This window comes from Cervus canadensis, chromosome 11 (assembly GCF_019320065.1).
Source record: "Cervus canadensis isolate Bull #8, Minnesota chromosome 11, ASM1932006v1, whole genome shotgun sequence".
Taxonomy (NCBI): Eukaryota; Metazoa; Chordata; class Mammalia; order Artiodactyla; family Cervidae; genus Cervus; species Cervus canadensis.
In genome coordinates, this window is record NC_057396.1 from 37,404,585 (window position 1) to 37,425,120 (window position 20,536).

General features: G+C 51.5%; 1 protein-coding gene across 1 annotated transcript in view; it reads left to right on the top strand.

Annotated features, from left to right (window-relative positions):
* The window catches only part of DKK3 (dickkopf WNT signaling pathway inhibitor 3), a 50,717-nt gene extending 35,177 nt beyond the window's left edge, over window positions 1-15,540 (top strand). The window contains exons 5-8 of the mRNA XM_043481522.1: window positions 10,258-10,350; window positions 11,661-11,805; window positions 12,975-13,131; window positions 13,947-15,540. Of these exons, the coding sequence (XP_043337457.1) occupies window positions 10,258-10,350; window positions 11,661-11,805; window positions 12,975-13,131; window positions 13,947-14,166 (615 nt within the window). The 3' untranslated portion in view covers window positions 14,167-15,540. The remainder of the gene's footprint in view (window positions 1-10,257; window positions 10,351-11,660; window positions 11,806-12,974; window positions 13,132-13,946) is intronic.
* The last annotated feature ends 4,996 nt before the right edge of the window (window positions 15,541-20,536 follow it).

The window sequence follows — 20,536 nt, forward strand, 5'->3', positions numbered from 1 at the left end:
AGCATCCAGGAGAGGCTGGGGGCCCTGCTGTGCTGGAGACAAATGGCACAGGAGTCTTACAGATTCCTGCAGTTGGCCCTGGTCACAGAAGGACGCGGGGGAATGGGGAGACGCTGTAGAATGAAGGAGAGACTGCTTGCTGCACGCTCTCAGCATCACTTCTCACGCTACAGGCGCCTGCACCAGGGGCCCAGACTTGGGGACCCTGCCTTCCCTTGGAGGTAGAGCTGGCGGCTCCCCGCCTCCCCCAGAGGCCTCGTGCCCTGCACGTCTCCCTCCTGCCTCTCTGCCTGGGCCCCTGGGGTCTGCTCTTATCTCCCTAGAGCACTGGGTTGGGGTCGGTGGAACTCCTGGGCTTGAGTGGCCCTCCCTACCACTTCTTACCCATGACCTCTGCAAGTGAGTTCACTGCCTTGGTTTCCTCGTCTGTAAAATTGAGCTTCTCTTGCTCACTTTGGAAGACAGTGCCTAGCACCCAGGGTGAAATTGAATCATGTATTTCCCAGCCCCTTGCATGCCCGCTTGTATTCCTGGTCCCCTTGTAGGTCTGTACACCTGTCCTCCTCGCCTGTATCTCCTCCATAGCCAAGGGCTCCAGGGTGAAGCAGAAGGTTGTCTCACGGTGATGGGTTGAGAGCCCTGGTTGCACCTGACATCCTGGATCTTTTCAGTAGGAAGGTATCACTGTAGAATGAGATCCCCTGGCCTGAACTTAAGCTTGAAGCTCGCGTAAACCTTCCCATGGTCACCTTTTGAGCTCCTGCAATGAGTTAAGCTGTGCCAACAGAGCTGAGCCCAGAGGATTGAGTCTTGAGGACCAGACGCCGTTCCAAGTGCGTGCCCATCTTATCTCTTTTCATCTGTCCAACAGCCTCTTGAGGTTCTCCATTTTCCAGATAAGGAAACCAAGGCTCAGTAATTTGCCCAGGATCACCCGGCTTGTAAGTGAACCTGTATTCAAATCCGGACTTGAGCCCCAAAGCCTGCATCTCCCCCATCATGCCGCCCGAGGTACACAGGTGCCACGTGGCCTTGAGGGGGTGGAGGACACGGAGCAACCAGCAGTGTGGTGAGTGCAGCGACAGGAGAGACAGGTCGGGGGTGTGCTCCCGGAGTGCCCAGGGCTTTCTCAATGTTGGCACTGCAGGGCCTACGTCCTGAGAAGCCCCCCATCCTGGACACAACAGGACAGTTTGTGCCCATGGTCTGCTTTTCTCTGTGGGCCTGTCTCTCTGCTCAGGAGGACTGGGGATCAGAGAACAGTCCTGCAGCTGGGAGGGACGTTCGTTTATCTCAGACTGTACTGTGTTCGCATCCCAGGAGCATTCAGGGCTTGGCATCAGCACCCCACACTCCGGGCCAGGATAAAAGCATTCATTCAAACCAGCCAGGACTTTCTGGCTGATGGGGGCTCAGCCAGAAGGCCTTTGTTCTGGTCACTGGGGTCAAAATCCTTCAGAACAGGCATCTGTTCTGACCCCATCCCCTCTGTCACCTCGCCCAGGGAAATTGGAAGCTCAGCAACAGAGGCTGGACGTATTTGGAAGGTCTGGAAGAGAGATTTGGCCACAGGCTTGTTGGGGCCATGGGTGTCAGATTCCTAGGGCTGCCAGAATAAAGGACCACAAGCTGGGTGACCAGGTGACTCAACAGAAGTGTGTGGTCTCCCAGCTCAGGAGGCTGGAGGCCTGAAGTCGAGGTGTTGGCCGAGGTGGGTCCTCTGAGGGCTTGGGAGGGAGCAGTTTGTCAATGGCCATCTTCTCTCCATTTTTCACAAGGTCTTCCTTCCTTCCAGTGTCTGTCTCTGTGCCTGAATTTCTCCCTTTCATTAAGACGCTGGGTATATCGGATGAGGCCCAGCCTCATCACCTTGTCTTAAATAATTATATCTGCACTGACCCTATTTCTAAATACGGTCACATTCTGAGACATGTCTGCTAAAAAAAAGCACAACCTGCAGGGTGAGAGTTTTGTGTTATTCCGTGAGCATTCAGAGGATGTCAAGCCTGAGAGATGGGACCCTGAGATGACTCTGAGGGACTGTTCTGAAGAGGCAAGGGTGGGGCAGGGGGAGCCAGGGTGCATAGGAGTTTTTGTAACAAAGACCAGGTAGTCAGAACATCAAAAGATGACTATTAATTAAAGAAAACCAGACATCTCACATTAAGGAATTTAGTGCTTTTCTGTGTATGAGAAGATGAAAGAGTCTGGGTTCACTGAAGTCACTCCTTTGATGGGCACCTCAGCTACCTGCAGCTAACGTCCTGCTTTTCTCCATCCTGAGTTCCCTCGGGGAGCACAGCTGGGGGTGAGGCTGAGGGCTTGGCCCTGGGCAGCCCCTTTGGTTTGTCTGCATCCTGAGTTCCCTCAGGGCTCACGGTTCGGGGCCGCCGTCATGTGATGGCTTGACGGCTGAAGCATCCTGTGTTTACTGACAGGACAGGCAGTATCCCAAGTCCAGATACTCGGGATCAGGACTTCAGCGTGTGAATTGAGGGGGGGAGCATAATTCAATCCATACCTGTGCCTTTAGAGGCAACAGGGTGTGATGGAAGGAGCGAGTCTCAGCTTGGGGGTCTGATGGACTTGAGTTTAAATCTTAGCATTGCCAGTTACATCGAAGACCCTGGGGTCTGAGCCTCAGTTTCCTTACCTGCAAAGTGGAGTCTGGTCTTCGGTTTACCTATGTATTTTCAACTGAAGGACAACTCCACTTCTCTAGGCACGTGGTGGGGGACATGAAGTGACCTCACGGGGCTGTGGGGACAGAGAGAGCCATGGAAGCCCCAGCAGGTGCTCTGTGAACATTCCCTGTTGCAATGGGAGATGCTCCGAGGGCCAGAGAGTTTCAGCTGGTGGAGGTCCCCCGGGCCCTCATTTCATGTGCCCTGGGCTTGTTCCTCTTAAGATGGGCTGCTTCTCAGAGCCCTGGACTTGAGAGGAGGCTGTGGACGGCCCCTGCAGGGCCCCCAGTGGCCTCCTCCTTCCGGCCTCATGATGCAGGAGAGTCTGGATTCCTGGGAACTGCAGGCAGCAGGCCCTGGCCAGCATGAGAAGCGAAGTGCGGCGGCAGGAGGGTCAGAGATGCTATGCCCCCTTCGTTTGCCCACACAGAAGCCAAGGAAAGCCTCGCAGGGTTCCTGTGCTATTTTCCTCCTTTGCCTCCCCTGGGTAAACTCCGAAATGGAAACTCAAAGATGTAGAATGGCTCCTCCGCCATTTTCCACTATTTCATGATAGTGTTGAAACCCCAGGGCCATTTCCCGGCCCAGCATCCTGCCAAATCTCCAGCACGTTCCCGGCCTCCCCGCCGGCATCTGAGCTGAGTGCTGTGTAGGCCGCTGGCCAGAGCCTTCTAAACACTCCGTCCTCAGAGCAACAAAGCCCCGATCCCCTGAGTGGCATCCGCCCTGACGGCAGGCCTCCGGGCTGTTGGTCAGTCTCCCCTACCAGGATGGGAGGGAGGAATGGGGACAGAGAGGGAGTGGCCAGGACAGAGGAGCCTCTGAAGAAGCTGGTTCTGTGACACGTGAGGCCCAGACACCTGTGGCCTTGGCCCTGAGCTCCTGCCTCCTGTCTCTGGTGATGTGTGGGGCCCAGGCCTTGTCCCAGGCAGGCTCTGCTAAGCCGGGACTGAGGGACAGGAGGCTGGTCGGTGCTGAAGGGAGGGAAGAAGGGTGATCCTCCCAGGAGGAGACGGTAAGATCCTGTCTTTAGGGTCAGACCCTCTGGTCTGGACTCACAACGCCACGTCTAGGCTGGGTGACCCTGGGCAGATTCTTCACCTTAAATCTCAGTTTCCACATCTGGGAAGCACGGATCCTAAGGCCCACGCTGGGGGGATTCAGCAGTGGTGCGGGATGGCTGCAGCAGTGGTCCCTTGGTGCCTGGGCCTGGTGCTTGGACGCTGTGGCCGGCTGGTGTGGGCTCAGCTTGTCCTCTTGTCCCAGCACCTCATTCCACCTGCTCTGTGGTACTTGGATGACCCTTCATTCGGCATCTTTAATTTCACCTTGTGGGTATAGCATGGAGCCTCTCTTGCAGACCCAGTGACCTGAGAGGTACCCTGAACCCAGAACATCCACCACCTGTTAGACAGGTCACAGCCGAGCCTCTCTCCCCACTCATGGGCCTCTGACTTCAGAACTTACCTCTTCAGCCACACTATGTCCAGCTGGGGACAGAGACTCCTTTAAAACCTCTGCTCAAATATGAACATATCCATTGAGCACTGGTGAAAGAAGCTAGAATTATTAAAAATAATAAAATCCTGGATTTCTCAACATCAGGCCTGGCTCTGGGAGCACCAACCCATGTCTTCCCCTCCCATCCACTGAATTCTGCTTAAGGCAGGGGGACCTGACCTGTTCCCAGGTCTCTAACACCAAGGAAGGTGGGACCCTGCCCCCTACCACTAAGGGGTCCTCAGGAGAGACCCCAACTTACAGCCTTACCATATGGACAGCCTGGTCTTCATACAAAAAGAGGCCACTCTGCCTGAGACGCTTCACTGCTACAAGTGGTCCAGGCAGCTGCCTAATCTTAGTGATACTCTGTGGATAGAGACTGGTCAGGATTAGATGTGAAATGCCCAAGTGCTGGCAGGGGTCAAGATAGGGACTTGTTGGTGGAGGCATCAGCCCCTGTTGTTTAGACCTGCCTTTCTGCTGACAGCAAGTCCCCTGGCAAGGGGGCTCCTTGGGGAAATCAGGCACTGAGGGGATTAGGATCCCCAGTCCTCTGTTGCTATGGCTACGATGCGGTTAGGATGCCCTGTCTTTTGTTGCTATGGCTACATTCACAGAGCATGAACTCAGCACCACAGCGCCGTGAGATAGGTCACAGCTATGAAGTGGTAAAACCAGAATTCTCTTTCTGCTATTGTGGCCTTTAGGGGTTCTTCACAGTTTGAAGTTCCAAGGTTTCCAGTATGATCACAATTCTCAAAGAGCATTTCTAGAGGCTGCTGGAAATACACACCCACAACAAGCAAGCTGGCAGACCGTTAACAGAGCATGGAGCTTTCTTGGGGGGCAGTCATGCTGATCTAACCTGCCAGAGCCCCTGGAGGTAGCAGAAACATGTCAGCAAAGGAAACCATCTCTTTAGTGTATTTGGATTTTTCAGAAGGGTTTGGCAAAGTTCCATGCTGAAAAATTTTCATACATAGAAAAAAAAATTAATTGCTTCACTGTGACTTTGCAGGGATTGCCTTGTTCTGCATAGGAGTCAGTTCAGGGACAGGAAGATATTCCTGAGGATGAACCTGTTCTTTTCTTGATGGAGAGCTGTGAACAGGAAAGTGTCTTAGCTCGTTTTTTGGGTTGGTTTTTTTTTTTTGGCCATGCTGCAAGGGATTGAAAGCACCAAGTCCTAACCACTCTACCACCAGGAAATTCCCAGCTCATTATCTCTTTAATTAAAGATCTGGAAGAGAAAGTATATAGTGAAAATTCCATATAGGATTCTTGGAGAATGAGAAGTCAAATTAATGGAATGTGCATATTTTCTTGCTTTGGTTCCCAAATCATTGCTAACAGTCAGCATTTTGTAGGCCACTTTGCTCCAGGAATGTACGAGTGTTTCCATCCACTCGACACACACCCATCGGGTGCCCCCACGTGCCAGGCGCTGTGCTGGGTCCAGACACGTGTCCTACGTATTGTTATTCTGCGTTACAGAAGTGGGATTGCATGCTTCTTCCACTTGCTTGTTTTGTTTACTGATGGATGGTAAACATCACAGTGCAAAGAACTACCTCACCCTTTTTAGTATCTGCCTGGTGCCATTTTCCCACAAAATGCTTGTACAGTAATTTAATCAGTCCCCTCTTATTGGGCATTTCCATTATTTCTGGATTGCACATATACCAATATAGCCTGAAACATCCCTGTACTCGGATATTGCACATGAGGAGTGTTTCTGAGGATGGCTACCCAAGTGGGCGTACTCAGTCAAAGGATCTATGTGCTTTCACATTTTTGATAGATGCTGATGAATTTGCCTGCAAAGCATATCTACTTCAATTTTAATAAGCCCCAAATTACCATCTGGCAATGCTCAGTTTCTCAAATCCCTACCCACATTGGATATTATATTAGTTTCCTATTGCTTCTATCACAACTTATTGTATATTTCTTGTTCAATCGTATTTGTTGTTGTTCAGTTGCTCAGTCATGTCTGACTCTTTTTGCAACCCTATGGACTACAGCATGCCAGGCTTGCCTGTCTGTCACCATCTCCTGGAGTTTGCTCAAACTCATGTCCATTAAGTCGGTGGTGCCATCCAACCGTCTTATCCACTGTCATCCCCTTCTCCTCCTGCCTTCAGTTTTTCCCAGCATCAGAGTCTTTTCCAATGAGTCGGCTCTCACATTAGGTGACCAAAGTATTGGAGCTTCAGCATCAGTCCTTCCAATGAATATTCATGATTTCCTTTAGGACTGACTGGTTTGAGCTCCTTGCTATCATAACCACTGTCATAAACTATCATATATGTAGTGGTTTAAAAACAGCAGGAATTTATTATCTTACAGTTCTGTAATTCAGAAGTCCAATGCTGGACTGAAATCAAAGTGTTGGCTGGGCTGTGGTCCTTCTGGAAGGTCTAGAGAGATACTGATCTGCAGTCCATGGTGCATCCATATTCAAAGCCACTGAGGTCTGGATGACTGGGTGGGTGGGGTCTTGGCACATGGCTTTGCTCTGACACTGACTCTGCTGCTCCTTGCCATGTAGTAAGCCCCTTACCATTACACTGGATGCCCTGGCATAACCTGGGCTTCTTTCCTTACGTCAGGTCAGCTGATTAGCACCCTTCCACCCATGACTTTATCCCCTTGCCATGTAACATGACATGCCCACAGCTCCCAGGGAGGAGGGTGTGGACATTGTGCAGGGTGAAGGGGGATCAGTATTCTGCCTTCTGCAAATAGGATCAGCCTTTTGTTTCTGTTCTAAGTGAAAACATGGTACCCTGCTCTTTTAAGTCATGTCTTTTTGGTTATTGGTGAGGTCAAATATCTTTTCTGTGTGAGGAAAACAAACTAGTTTCTCTGGCAGTAAGTTGTCGGTTCTTACCCTTCTTTCCTTTTCTGCTGGGTTGCCTTTTTAAAATTGAATGATAAATCTTTGAAGGCAAGGGCCTTCTCATATTCATGTTTGCATCTCAGTGCTTCAAAGTGTAGCCCGGTTCAGAGAACAGCCTTGGTGCCTGTGGGCACTCTGCTTTTCTCTCCCTCACTCCCACACCAAGCTCTTGCTATTCTGTTTTGGAAAATATGTCAGGAGGCCTCTGGTTGAACTGGCTGAGTTGAGTCTGTGTTCTGGAAGACACGGTGGCTGAGTGCTTTACTTATGGACTCTGGGGTCACACAGGCTGAGAGCCCTGTCCCCGGCACAGCCCCTGATTCAGGAGGCTCTCCCACCGTCTCTGAGACTCCGTTTTCTCAGCAGTGGTGGCATGCTGACCTTTTTGGGTTGCTGCTTTGGGAGCCAGGGACAAGAGCGGCTCCTTCTGAAAGGCAGCCCCTGCTTGCTGAGCTACGCTTACCATGGTGATGGAAGCCACGGGCGGCGCCGTGGGCAGGGGGTGGAGGGGTGGGCGGCTGGGCCAAGATGAGTGGGACTCTGGGGAGACCCAGAGAAGGGCAGTGTTAGGTCATTCTGCAGGGTGATGGGCCGTATGCTCTCCTGTTACTGAACCAAACTTGGGCCCGCTTGCCCACATGCAGTCAAGCCAATCTGCTGACACCAGGTCGTGGTGAAGGAAAGTGCAGCCTTTGTTGTAAGGGCAAGCAGGGAGTGCCAGTGGCTAGAACACAAAAGACCTGAAATCCCTGATGGATTTGAGAAGGGTTTTTGCTTTTAATTTTTATTGGAGTAAAGTTGATTTATGATGTTGTGTTAGTTTCAGGTGTAGAGCAAAGTGAATCTGTTATATTTACATTCAGCCACTTTTTTTTTTTTTTAATTATTTTCCCGCATAGGCCATTGCAGAGTATTGAGTGGAGTTGCCTGTGCTCTACATCAGGTTCTTATTAGTTTGGGGTTGATAAATACACATTACTGTATATAAAATGGATAACTAATAAGAATCTGCTGTAGGGCACAGGAGAGTGTTTTTCAAGACAGGGAGAGGGAGAGAGTTGCACCTGTGTGATCAGCTTGTGGACAGTCTTCTGATTGGTTGGTGGCGAGGTAATCAGGAGTCAATATCATCAACCTTCTGGTCCCAACTCTTCCGGGGGTCTGTGTGTTTGTGGTTGGCATACGGGTAACTCCTTCCACCTGGTGGGGGTTTTAGTGTCTGTCAAATAGCTGAAGGTTATGGCTCTGAATACTGTATGTAGTCCTGGAGGAGGCGCTAAAGGTCCTAAACTTTGTTTAATGGCTAAACTATTATTTTGTTTTGCTTGACTGTTTTCCTGTGGTTCTGCATTTTCTCACTTCTCTGATTAAATTTGTTCTTTGGAACTCAGGGAAAGCCTTAAAAGGCTAAAATTACTCTACCAACAAGAGGCAAACAGAGGACAGGGGATGGGGGTCTGTCCCAGGGAGGCCCCAGAGGGCCCTGCTCGGTTACACTTGGACAGTTTTTTTGAAAAGTGACAGAAGAGATTTGAATCACTTTCCACTTATTCAGAGGTGTCAGAGCCCTGGTCCCTGCTGGAGCCCCTGGTGAGCACAGAGCCTGGCACATGTGGGTGACTTTTACCGTGTCCCCATGCTGGCCTTCTCCTCGTCACCCCTCAGAGGGGCTGTGGGGAGATGCTGTCCACTGGGCCTGATGGTCCTCTTTGCTGGGCGAGCCTTGCTTGGTGAACAGAAGCATGACCTGTGCTCTGGGGTGTGCCAGGCTGGGGGTCAGTGCCAGGCCAGGGCTACAGCTGTCCAGTGCAGAGGCCAAGCCTACAAATGCCCTGGACTGAATGCCCATCTTCTCAGGCCTGCAGTGTTGACCAGGGGACACACCTATCACTCCTAGGAACAGAGCTTCATTCCCTTGGCTGCCTGGCCAGAGCTTCCCTGCTGATCCCTAGACTTATACTCACACTTTCGCCCTGGGTGTGTCCTTAGAAGACCCTGTTCACAGTCTCCTGTCCACACCCATTAGCCCTAGGTACTTCAGCTCAAGAGCACTCAGGCCAGGGCCTGCTCATCTGGGCCTCTCTGGGTCTGGCTCCACGCTTGCTTTCAGCATGGCACATGCCCAGGCAGAAGGAGAAGGCAGGTCCCTCCCTCCCCTCGACCCTTCCATAAGGCTTGCTGGGGCCCCAGGACACCTGCCTCAGGAGAGTTTCTCTCTGTGGGTTTCAGACAGCTGCATCTGGAGCCCTAAACCCCCTCACAGCCAAGGGCTGGTGGTGGAGGGGAGCCCCCCTATCCTGAATACTGTACTATCCTGGGGGGCCCCTTGGCCTCCGAGTCCCAGTTTCCAGCTTGGCAGCGTGGGACAAGTAACCCCTCCCTGCTCCCCGGTGGTGGAGTCACAAAGGGAGGTCAGGGACATGGAGCCCGCCGGGGCTGGCCCCATGAGGGGCTGTCAGTGGTTGATCTGATGCCCCTCACTTCCTCTGCCCTTCTTTCCCTCGGAAGCTGCCAATCCCCAGGCCTCAGCCTGACAGCAGGTCTGGAGCTAAAGTAGCAGTGACGGCTGACTGGCCGGGCCACAGCGGCCTCTCCCGTGGCCTCCTCCCTCTCCTGGGCCTCGGGGTGGAGAGATGCCTTCTCTGCCTTTCTTCACTCTCTCTCCTGCCGAGCAGAGCTGGCAGCCTTGAGAGGGCACCTGGGCTAGAGGGCGTGGTGCCAGCCACACCCTCCTCCTTCAACACTGGCAGCTCCTTGCCGGGCAGCCCTGGACCCCAGACCAGGCCCCCCAGGAGGGCCCCCTGCAGCCGCCCCACTGCACAGTCTCGGCAGCCCTTGCCCGCACCGTCAGCAGGGCCTGCTGGGCCTGGACCCCAGCCCTCCTGTACAGCACCTGAGCCTGGAGCTCATTAGCTCTCCTTATTAAATCCATCTGCTCTGCCTTGAAGAATGGCCCAGCGTCTCCGTGCTCCCGCCCCGGGTGTGTGAGGGGGAGGGCTGTACACAGACTCCGCCGTGTGTGCGGCTCCCTGCAGGGCAGCAGCCTGGCATGTGGGGCGGGTGAGGGCCCCGCCAGCCTGCAGGCCGTTCCCAGGCTCGGCCCTTCCAGGGCCGTGGGTCAGCTGGTCTGCGTGTCACTGACGAACCCGCTCCCTCCTCCCCCCACAGGAGTGCATCATTGACGAGGACTGCGGGCCCAGCAGGTACTGCCAGTTTTCCAGCTTCGAGTACTCCTGCCAGCCATGTCGGGACCAGCAGACCGTGAGTGTGCCCAGAGACCCCGGGGCAGCAGCACCTGAGCCGTGGGGGCCCAGGCGGGGGCACCTGGGGGAGGAGGCCAGCAGCCCGCGGTTCTCAGCGGGGTTTCCCGAAAGCCTCCTAAAGGGCCCCGCCATGGCCACACTTGAAAGAGCCAGTCCATGGTGCCCAGTGGGGCTGACTCCTGGGGTGATCAGGAAGCTGTCTGCAGACATGCTGCCACTCTGCCCGCCTAGTGATCTCTGGCCCCATCGCCTGCCTCATAGATACCAGAGATGGGGAGAGAGGGCTGAGGAGGAGGCCCCATGTTGTCTCTTCCCTGGGGAAGACCCATCCCAGTAGACACAGCCAGCAACAGCAGGGGGCCTTGGACAGGGAAGGGGCACCCCACCCCCCACATCTTCCTCCCAGTCTGTTCGGAGAGGGTAGAAGGGGGCCCAGGAAGAAGCCAGAGCATATTCCAGATGGAGCTTCCACCAGGAAACAGGAAGCTAGGGAAGAGAGACTTTCCTTCTGCCCAACAGATGCTTTGGTCCAGGCCATATATAGGCTTTCTTGTCCTTGCTGTTATTAAGGCAATCACACAGCCTGATAGGGCTTCCTAGGTGGTGCTAGTGGTAAAGAACCCACCTGCCAATGCAGGAGACACAGGAGAGTGGATTCAGTCAGGAAGATCCCCTCGAGGAGGGCATGGCAACCCACTCTAGTACTCTTGCCTGGAGAATCCCAATGATGCAGGAGCCTGGTGAGCTGCAGTCCATGGGGTCCCAAAGAGTCAGACATGACTGAGCAACTAACCCTCCCTCCCTCCGTCATAACAAGTTTAGGAAGTCGAGGGCTTCTTGCTGCCCTGCCCGGCCCTGCCTGTGCTTGGGCGGCTGCTGGGTGCCACACTCTCTGTGTGACTCCAGGGCCGAGGCACCCAGGGCCTGCCCATCCACGGGGCTGCCCAGGCTGGGGCCTTAATCAGGCAGTCAGATTCACTCTCTGCCTGTGTCTGTGGGCCGTAAGCCATCTTCCTACCTAACAAAAAGGAGGCGAGGTCCAAGTCTGTGGGGGAACCGAGACGATGCGACCATCCTTTGTACAGTCTCGAGCTGCATAGGCTTCCGGCAGATGCCATGTTTCCCTCTACCTGCCCAGCTCTCACCTCTGCCCCCCTTGGCATCCCTAAAAGGCCCCCAGACCTAGGTGTCCTCCTGTCTGTGATGGGAGGAGGATGTGGGTTAGCTGACCTGTGCTCTCTCCAGGATCGGGGTAGGAACGGGCTGGGCTCCCCATTCCTGCCGGATCGTTTATCTTCCCTCCTGCAGGTCTGCACCCGAGACAGCGAGTGCTGCGGAGACCAGCTGTGTGTGTGGGGTCGCTGCACCAAAGCTTCCACCGCAGGCGGTAACGGGACCATCTGTGACAACCAGAGGGACTGCCAGCCGGGGCTGTGCTGTGCCTTCCAGAGAGGTGCGCGGCTCCCCTCGGCGCTGGACCAGCCCTGTCCCGAGCGCCAACACACTGGGCCTCGGGGGCCCCGTCCATGCCACCACACCTTTTCAGGGACCCCCTCCTGCGCAGGGTCCCCGGTACTCACTGCTATGTGTCCCAGCCCCACGACCTCTGCCTGGGGCCGAAGGCCAGCTCTCTGTGTCCCTGTCTCATTTGGGGAGGGGGGCTGTGATGTCTAGAAACTACATTCTTTCAGGATGCATGAGCCTGGGGGAGGGACACCTCTAGATGTGTGGACGAGGGCACCCTACTCCTCTGATCCCCAGGCCCACCCACTTTCTTGCCAGTGGCCCCCTTTTCCACTGCCCCTCCCAGGTGAGGCTGGCTCAGTGCTCTCCCAGCCACGGGTATTTCTGAAGGCCTTCCCCAGCCCCTCCACCACCCCAGTCCACCGGTGCCGGCTGCCCCAGCAGTTTTCTTCAGGGACATGGCTCGCTGGTAGCATTCCTCTGGGAGCAGTGGCTGCTCCTGTCCTGTCACTTCAATCAGATCCTTCAGCTGGCCTTCCAAGGCCTTCGCTGAGTCCAGCTTACTTGTCCTCCTTTTCTCTCCACTCACTCCTCGGGTCTTTTGGGAATCTCATTGCCTCAACCTTTCTCACCAGCCCAGTCTCAGGCCTTTGTTGGTTGTGTACCCACCCCCCTTTTTTTCTATTTTTCTGTTTTCTTTTTATATTATATATACACATACACACACATACTTTTCATATTTTAATTATACAAATATATTTTCAGTGTAGGAAAACTAGAAGGTACAGATAAGTCTTATCTATATCCTTCCAGATTGTTTTTCTTTGAACACATGTATGTGTATTTTGTTGCAGTAATTCTTACCTGTTCAAAAATACTTCATTGCTCTTTTCCAGTCTTAATTTCTTCAGACCTCTGGCCTCAAAACCCAGCACAAGCCCATCTCTTCCAGGCAGTCCTAGTTGCTCAAGCCTTTTCAGCTTGTTCCCTCCTGAGCCCATGCTGCTATTCTTGTTTCCTATCATTCCATGTCTTCAACCCTAACCCCTACTTTGGGATTCACAGTGGAAGGTGGGGGGCTGCACCCCATTTCTCTGATCCTTCTCTTGGTGCCTGCCTGGTGCTGGGCATGCAGACGTGACTCTTGGCCGGTTCTAGGTCTGCTGTTTCCTGTGTGCACACCCCTGCCCGTGGAGGGTGAACTCTGCCACGACCCTGCCAGCCGGCTTCTGGACCTCATCACCTGGGAACTGGAGCCCGATGGAGCTTTGGACCGATGCCCATGTGCCAGTGGCCTCCTCTGCCAGCCCCATAGGTGAGGCTCCACCTGCCCTTCCTGTCGAGGGCCGAGAGCAGAGGAGGTGCCACCCAGTGGGGACCCAGGAGCAGAAGTTGGGGGGAGATGTGGATTTAAGACAGGTTTAGTTTGAGGTGTCCCTGGGTTTCCAGATGGAGGGCCCAGTAGTGATCTCTAGAATGAGGGCTCAGGAGGTATGGCCAGGGTACAGGTTTGGGCTCATCCAGGTGGGGAGTTGAAGCCTCCTGGGTAGATGCCCTTCAAAAAAGACTGGGTGGGGAGGGCTCCCAGGCCCATCATGACGACGACCAGAGAAGAAGAGGGCAGAGGAGACAGAAGGTGCAGCCAGAGAGGCGGAGGGGACCCGGGACAGCGGCCAGCAGAGTTGGAGGCCGCAGAGGGATGCGAGGCATCGGCCTGCTGGAGGCTGGTGTCTCAGTGTGCGTCTCACTCAGCGGCCACTGCTCTGCCAGAAGGATTCTCCCAGCAGAATCCAGGGTGGCTGGGCAGGCAGATAGGACTCTGGGCCCAGCCCACGAGGCCCAGGGCTCCCCATGGGCACAGCGGGTGAGCGCTCAGGGGCTGCTTCTGCCTGGGGGCCTGGGTGGGCAGGGGGCTGTAAGCGGTCAGACCTCGGAGTCCTTGGGTTGCCCCAGCAGGTCAGTCACAGGAGGACAGACCTGCGCTAGACACAGGAGAGCTGCCCTTTGAGGACACCTGTCACGGGTGACCCTCCATCAGCGTGTTTGAAGGCAAGGGTTAGGGGAGGTTGAGCTGGGGTCGCGCAGAGGGCGGGGCCTTAGTTTGAGGGCTCCCGATTTCTCCCTCCACAGCCACAGCCTGGTGTACGTGTGCAAGCCCACCTTCATCGGGGGCCGTGACGACGACGGGGAGAGCCTGGTGCCCAGAGAGGCCCCTGATGAGTATGAAGATGGCGGCTTCATGGAGGAGGTGCGCCGGGAGCTGGAGAACCTGGAGAGGAGCCTGTCAGTGGAGATGGCTCTCGGGGAGCCCGGGGCTGCCTCTGAGCAGCTGGAGGGAGAGGAGATTTAGACCCAGGCCTGTTGTGTGGGTAGACGTGCAATAGAAGTAGCTAATTTATTTCCCCAGCTGTGTCCCTAGGTGTGGGCTCACCAGGCTTTTTTCCGTGGCCTCTTCCCAGTCCATTTTCCTTCTGGCTTGAAACAACATGAGGGGCTGCACCCTTGTCCAGCACGCCCTGCCCCACTGTGCATCATCACAGCTCTGGTGCCTGGGGAATACTGGGGTGTGGGAGGCTGAAGCAGAACAGGGCTGCTAAACTGGTCCAAAGTATTGGCGGCTCCGCCTCTGCTGGTTGGCAGATGGCACGTTTTGTTTTATATGACATTGCCTTGAGCGTTGTTGGGGGCGGGAGGGGATGGAAGAGGATGCAGAATTTCCCCATGATGGGTTTTAGGGGAATGTGGACTCTCAGACACATGGAGAAGGATGCCCTGCTTTGCAAACGTAAACCTGTGAAAATGCAACCAGTGAATCTGTCATGTTGTTCCCGCCGTGGGCACAGGCACGTGCTGCCCCGAGCTGCCGCAGGTGAGATGTCTTCCGCGTTGCCTGCATTCGTTCTCTCAGCAGTGTTACTCAGCTCCTACCTCTGTGCCAGGGCAGCAGTCCACGTCCTCTCACCACAGCCTGCTGAAGGGGGATGTTGGTCTCCCCGTCGGTCAGGATCTCGGAGGCTCCGAGATGTCATCTTGCTTGCCCAAGTCACACAGCTCGTGAAGACCAGAGCAGATTGCCCAGGTGTGACTCCATGCCCCGTGCTCACCCTACTGCTCCCCATCAGCTTCCGTGTGCCAAAAGTCCCCCCTGTGAGGAGGATGAGATTTTTCTTCCCTTTTTTTTTTGAGGCACATCTGGAACTAAAGTCAGACTGGTTCACATATCCCTGTAAGGTTAAACTTCTACTGTTAGAAATACAACAGGCCCCGTGCTGTGGGGTGGCTAGCATTCTCGTGGAGACAGAAAATACTAACACGGCCCCCTGTGGCACTCAGTCACGTCAGTAGCTTTGAAGGTACACATGACTGGAGCATAATATATGTTAACTTGCCAGAAACAGCACTTAGGTAGTCGTCGGGCCAGGATTATAAATGAAATTTGTAAAATCACTTACCAACAACTGAAGACCATGATCAGCCACATGGAGAAAATCAAACCAAGGAAGGCTCTATGAAATATGGTTGTAATATCCAAGCTGAGAGCACTGAATTGTATGCGGTTCCATAAATGATATTTTCAGGTGTCATGGACTGTTTCCATAATGTATGCATCCAGAGTTATTAAATGTTAAAGTCACAATTGTATAAGCATGCTTTCTTTGAGTTTTAAATTATGTATAAACACATATGTTGCATTTAGAAACCAAGCATAAATCACTTAAACTACTCTTTTGTAACTCTTGGACTTCTTTTTTTTGGCTTTAAATAGAAAACCCTTTCAGCCAAAAAAAAAAAAAAATGAACTGCATTGTCCAAAAAGGAAAAAAAACCTCCTCCATAAGGCAAAATTTCCAGGCAATTGAAGCATCAAAATATTTTAGAAATGTTAACCATTTTTGGATGGGGATTAGTCCTCAAGAGTGTCAGTGCTTCGCTGTCTCTGGAAGAGTAAATGGAATTGTAAGCCCCTTCTGGGGCTTCCCTGGTAGCCCAGCTGGTAAAGAATCTGCCTGCAATGCAGGAGACCTCAGTTCAATTCCTGGGTCGGGAAGATCTCCTGGAGAAGGGATAGGCTACCCACTCCAGCATTCTTGGGCTTCCCTGGTGGCTCAGATGGTAAAGAATCCGCCTGCAATGCGGGAGACCTGGGTTCAATCTCTGGGTTGGGAAGATCCCCTGGAGGAGGACACAGCAACCACTCCAGTATTCTTGCCTGGAGAATCCCCATGGACTGTAGCCCACCAGGCTCCTCTCTCCATTGGGTCGCAAAGAGGCAGACAAGACTGAACGGCTAAGCACACAACACAGCACATGCCCCCTTTGAAGGGAGGCTGCTTTAATCAACTGTAGTTCTGGACCGAACACAGATCTTCAGGGACCATAATTCATAATAAAGCTACTATATATGAAGGTCAGGGTGACATATGGGTGATAGACACCAGATTAGATGGTATATTCGTATGTGTCTTCATTTACCCATGTTTAATCTTCATTAAACCCATGAGTATTTTCTTCATTTAGCAGATGAAATGGAGACTCAAAAGGCTGAAGAAACGTCAAACAAAAACAATTATCTAGTACAGTATGCCCAGGATATACTGATAATTTAAAGATGCGATATACAGCTGTTCTCCCTTTAGTGTCAACAATCACCAGGACCACTCTGCATCCTCATTACTTACCAGATGCTCAGGCCCAGGTGCTGTGATATGCCCCAGGGCTATCAAGTTGATCCAGACAGGGCCCCTTCCCTGAAGGTATCCCAGCCTAGTGAGGGAGATACACTGAATGCAGCACTGACAGAAAGCAAGCCATCAGCCCGTTATCTGCAGTGTTACAGGAGCCTGAAGGAGCACATGGCTTGGGAGAAGCAGGGTGCGAACTGGCTTTCGAAGGTGACAGTTGCTTAGGAGGGCAGAAGGAATAGGAAAGGGCATTTTGGGCCACAGGTAGAGGCAGGCAAAGAGGAGGGATGGTATAGAAGGGTAACTGCAAGTGATGCACAGTGGCTGGGAGGTGAGGTAAACTGAGCATTTGGAGAAGAGGCTGAAAACTACTTCATCCAAAAATTTATTGAGTGCCTACTAAATGTCAGGCCCTATGTAAGGTGTCAGGGAGACGGTACATGAGATAAAACCAGGCTCCTGTCTCCTGGGGCTTATATGCAGGTATATTATCTTCTTGTTTGTCATCATAGCCACAAAAATGTAACAACATGAGAGGCTTGACTCAAGCAGCTGGTATATCTTGACTCACGATTCTAAGTGGAATGTATAAAGAGTAGTGGAGTTTGGTACTGGCATCATCCTGCTTACCCTTCCCAGGAAGGGAAGCAGCATGGGAACTGGCTTTCAAAGATGACAATTTCTCAGGAGGGCAGAAGGAATAGGAAAGGTTAGGCAGGAAGATGTGAGTACCAAACTATCACGTAAGGTAAGTATTCACAGGGTCTGGGGTTTAGGATACAAATATCTTTTGGGGGCTGTTATTCTCCTTACCACAGAATGATAAATGTCTGGGTCCCCTTGAATTCGTTGAGAAGGAAAGCAGTCCTGCTGTCAGCTATTTCTGGATTCCTTCTAAAGTCAACCACGAACAAGACAGATAAAGTGCTGTTAGTCTATGTTGTTTGAAATAAACAACAAGCAAACAGCGAACGAAATACAGCTTTATGAATCCCAACCCACCTGCTTTCCAACCTGCAAGGGGAAAGCAAGTTTAGAAAATAAAGTGTTTGGGTGTTGGTACAAGCTCTGAGTCTGAGCCCCATTTTCTGCATAGGTGAGTGGCTGGCTTGTCCACCCACCCAGTCTTAGACTGAGGAGGAGTATAATAGAACAAAAATGATTGCTGCTGATTCTTCCCAGCTTCCTCTTCATATTGTCTTCCTGCTCCCTCTTTTTACTCCTCCAAGTCGTTTCCAGCCTCCCTACCCTTTCTTTGGGCTTTTGACACACTCAGGACAAAGGGGGTGTAAGGCAGAAGGATGAGAGCTGAAAAGAGAAACGTTGGTCTGCTGTGGTCAAAGAGTGGGACAAGGGGCAGGAAGTACTCCTGGGGTCTGTGCATCCCCACCAGAGTCAAGAAAGCCGACTAGATTAGAGATTGTGTTTTGATAGACCGGGTTTCTAAAGGCAGAGAGCCGAGAGACTGCTGAGAGGTGTCGCTGCTGCAGCAGCAGCTCAATCGCCCCGCATAAGATGACCAGAGAGCTGGTAAGAAATCCCCTTTTGGAAGACCACCGTGTTTGGAAAACAGGTTATTTCTCTATCTGACTTCCTATGAGGCAGAGGCAATAAAACTAACATGGATGCAACTATTAATAGTAGTAATAAGTCAGAAAGACAAATACCGTATCACTTAGATGTGGGATCTAAAATATGACATAAATGAACTTGTCTATGAAACAGAATCATGGACACAGAGAACAGACTGGTGATTGCCAAGGAGGGGAGTAGGGCAAGGATTGGGAGTTTAAGATTAGCAGATGCTAATTGGTATATATAGAATGGATAAACAACAAAGTCCTGCTGTATAGCACAACAAACTATTCAATATCCTGTGATAAACCATAAGGGGATGTACGTGTGTGTGAGACAGTAACCTCACCACCACCAATAGGAGGCTGCTCTTTGCCCTTTTCCTTACCTTTTCCACCATCCATAGAGCTAGTGCATTAAGAGCCAGTGGGGAGTGGGAGTGTTGACCACTGCCTCCTTCCCTTTCTAAGCAGAGAGTATCACATCCAGCACGCACTGTGCGTGTGTTGAGGGGTGGAGACCTTTGAATCACATGACTGAAAAATTTGATTGTTTGAATAATGCAAAGTGACTTAAAAGTTATAGAACTGCACTGAGAGTCCTCTTCCAGTGTGAAACTGTATTCAATAAAACACAGCAGGCAGTTACTGGAAAAACAGAACCACTCTACTATTCGTTATCTCAACAAGGTGATACTTCAGTTGGTTACTTCAGCATTATGAAAGGCTGAATGTGAAGCATGCCCTCTATACTGGTGGAAGGGATAGGTTGTGAACAAAGGAGCAGAGACAGAGCATGGGACTCACCTTTAAGGCAAGGTTCTGGGGTCCACTAATGATCCCCCGACGAGGTAAATTCTCAGGCCCTGACCCGTTAGACCAGTGAGGGAAGTAGGTGGTGGTACTATCATGGGGGACGGGCAGAACACCCCTCCCCAGCACTCTTTTGCCCTCCTAACTTTTCTAAATGGTTAAACCTGATTTAATGCACTCATGAATTTGACAAGTATTGTTTCTGAAAGGAAAGTTTCAAAAATTAACACTGTATCTAACCAAATGCTCACAGCGACCCCTTCCCCACAAAGGACACTGAAGGAGCATCTTCTGATGTCCTGTACACCAAGCATATGGGGCTGCAAACTTTATTTGGGTGGTAGACTCCTTTGGAAACCTGATTTTAAAAAAAGCATTTACTAGACCCCTAGAAAACTATACATGCACACAATTTTGCCTTGGATTTAAGGATTTTTGGCCCTACAAGGTTTTTGACTGCTAGTGACCAAAATATTGATTTGTTTTGCAAAAATTAGAATTGTTTAGATGGAATACTTTTATTTAGCAAAAAAAAAAAAAAAAACCAAACACCTTACTAATTCAGATTATCTTCTATTCCATGTTGTCTAGACTATAATTTGCAAGTCACAAGTGCAAGAGTTGGTTATTTTTGATGCTAAACAAAGGGACAAAATTCAGAAGAGCAGCAGCCAATTGAAAAGGAAAAACTAGCAAATGAACCAGAATAAAAGATTTTATTGTGTTCCATACATTCACAGGTCACTTCCAGATTTAGCAGTAACACTCCAGTGCTCTGATACTGTGCACTCTTCAGCTCGGACCATGCCGGAAAGCTGTAGCTGTCTCCTTTCAGTCTAGATACCATTCTTAGCAGTGCAGCCTGGCAACCAACAGCTAATTGTGGCAGAATTCACTCCCGTTTTCTCAGAAAGTTAAAGGATTGATACTTTCCATTCCATTCCAAGAGATGACCAAACACTGTACAGTACAGAGTTCCTTCCCTCACTCTTTTTTATCTTGTTATGGACTGCTATCCCTTACATTTAGTTTTGAGAAGTATACGTTTATCTAGCAAACCTCTGTACAGACCAGCTAAATAACTAAGGCAGAGTCGTGAAAACATAGCTCTTGTTTCTTTGGCCAGAATTCACCCCTGACCTTCAGCCCCTGCCACAGATATGCAAGTACTTGGTTCTCACTGAGTGTGCCTGGCTGACACAAACTCATGTGCCCCACAGTAAAACCTCTTCAAAACTTTGGCGTAAGCCATGGGGGGCAGGGTCACACTTTATTGCATGTGGCCTGCCACAGCCTCAGAAGATTCAGTAGATGAGTGATCACCAGGTTCCACTGTCCCTTGGCTTAGAGGTGCTCACTTGATTCTCTGAGGAGGCTGACACAAGAATCTCTTCACCACAAATGACTGCTTCCATTGCCACAAATCAGTTTGAAATCACCATCCCTTTCTACTGAGATTTTTAAAGTGCAACATAGTGTTTTCTATCAGGCACTGAAGAGCAAAAAGGTTTTTCTTTTCTATAATATACATTTTCTTTACTCTTGGTGTTTGTAATATGCCTGCAATTAGAAGCAGCAAACACGAACAAAACACGGGCAGAAGGCACAGGACGAGGAGCAGTATGCAAAGTTTACTCTTACAGGGACACCA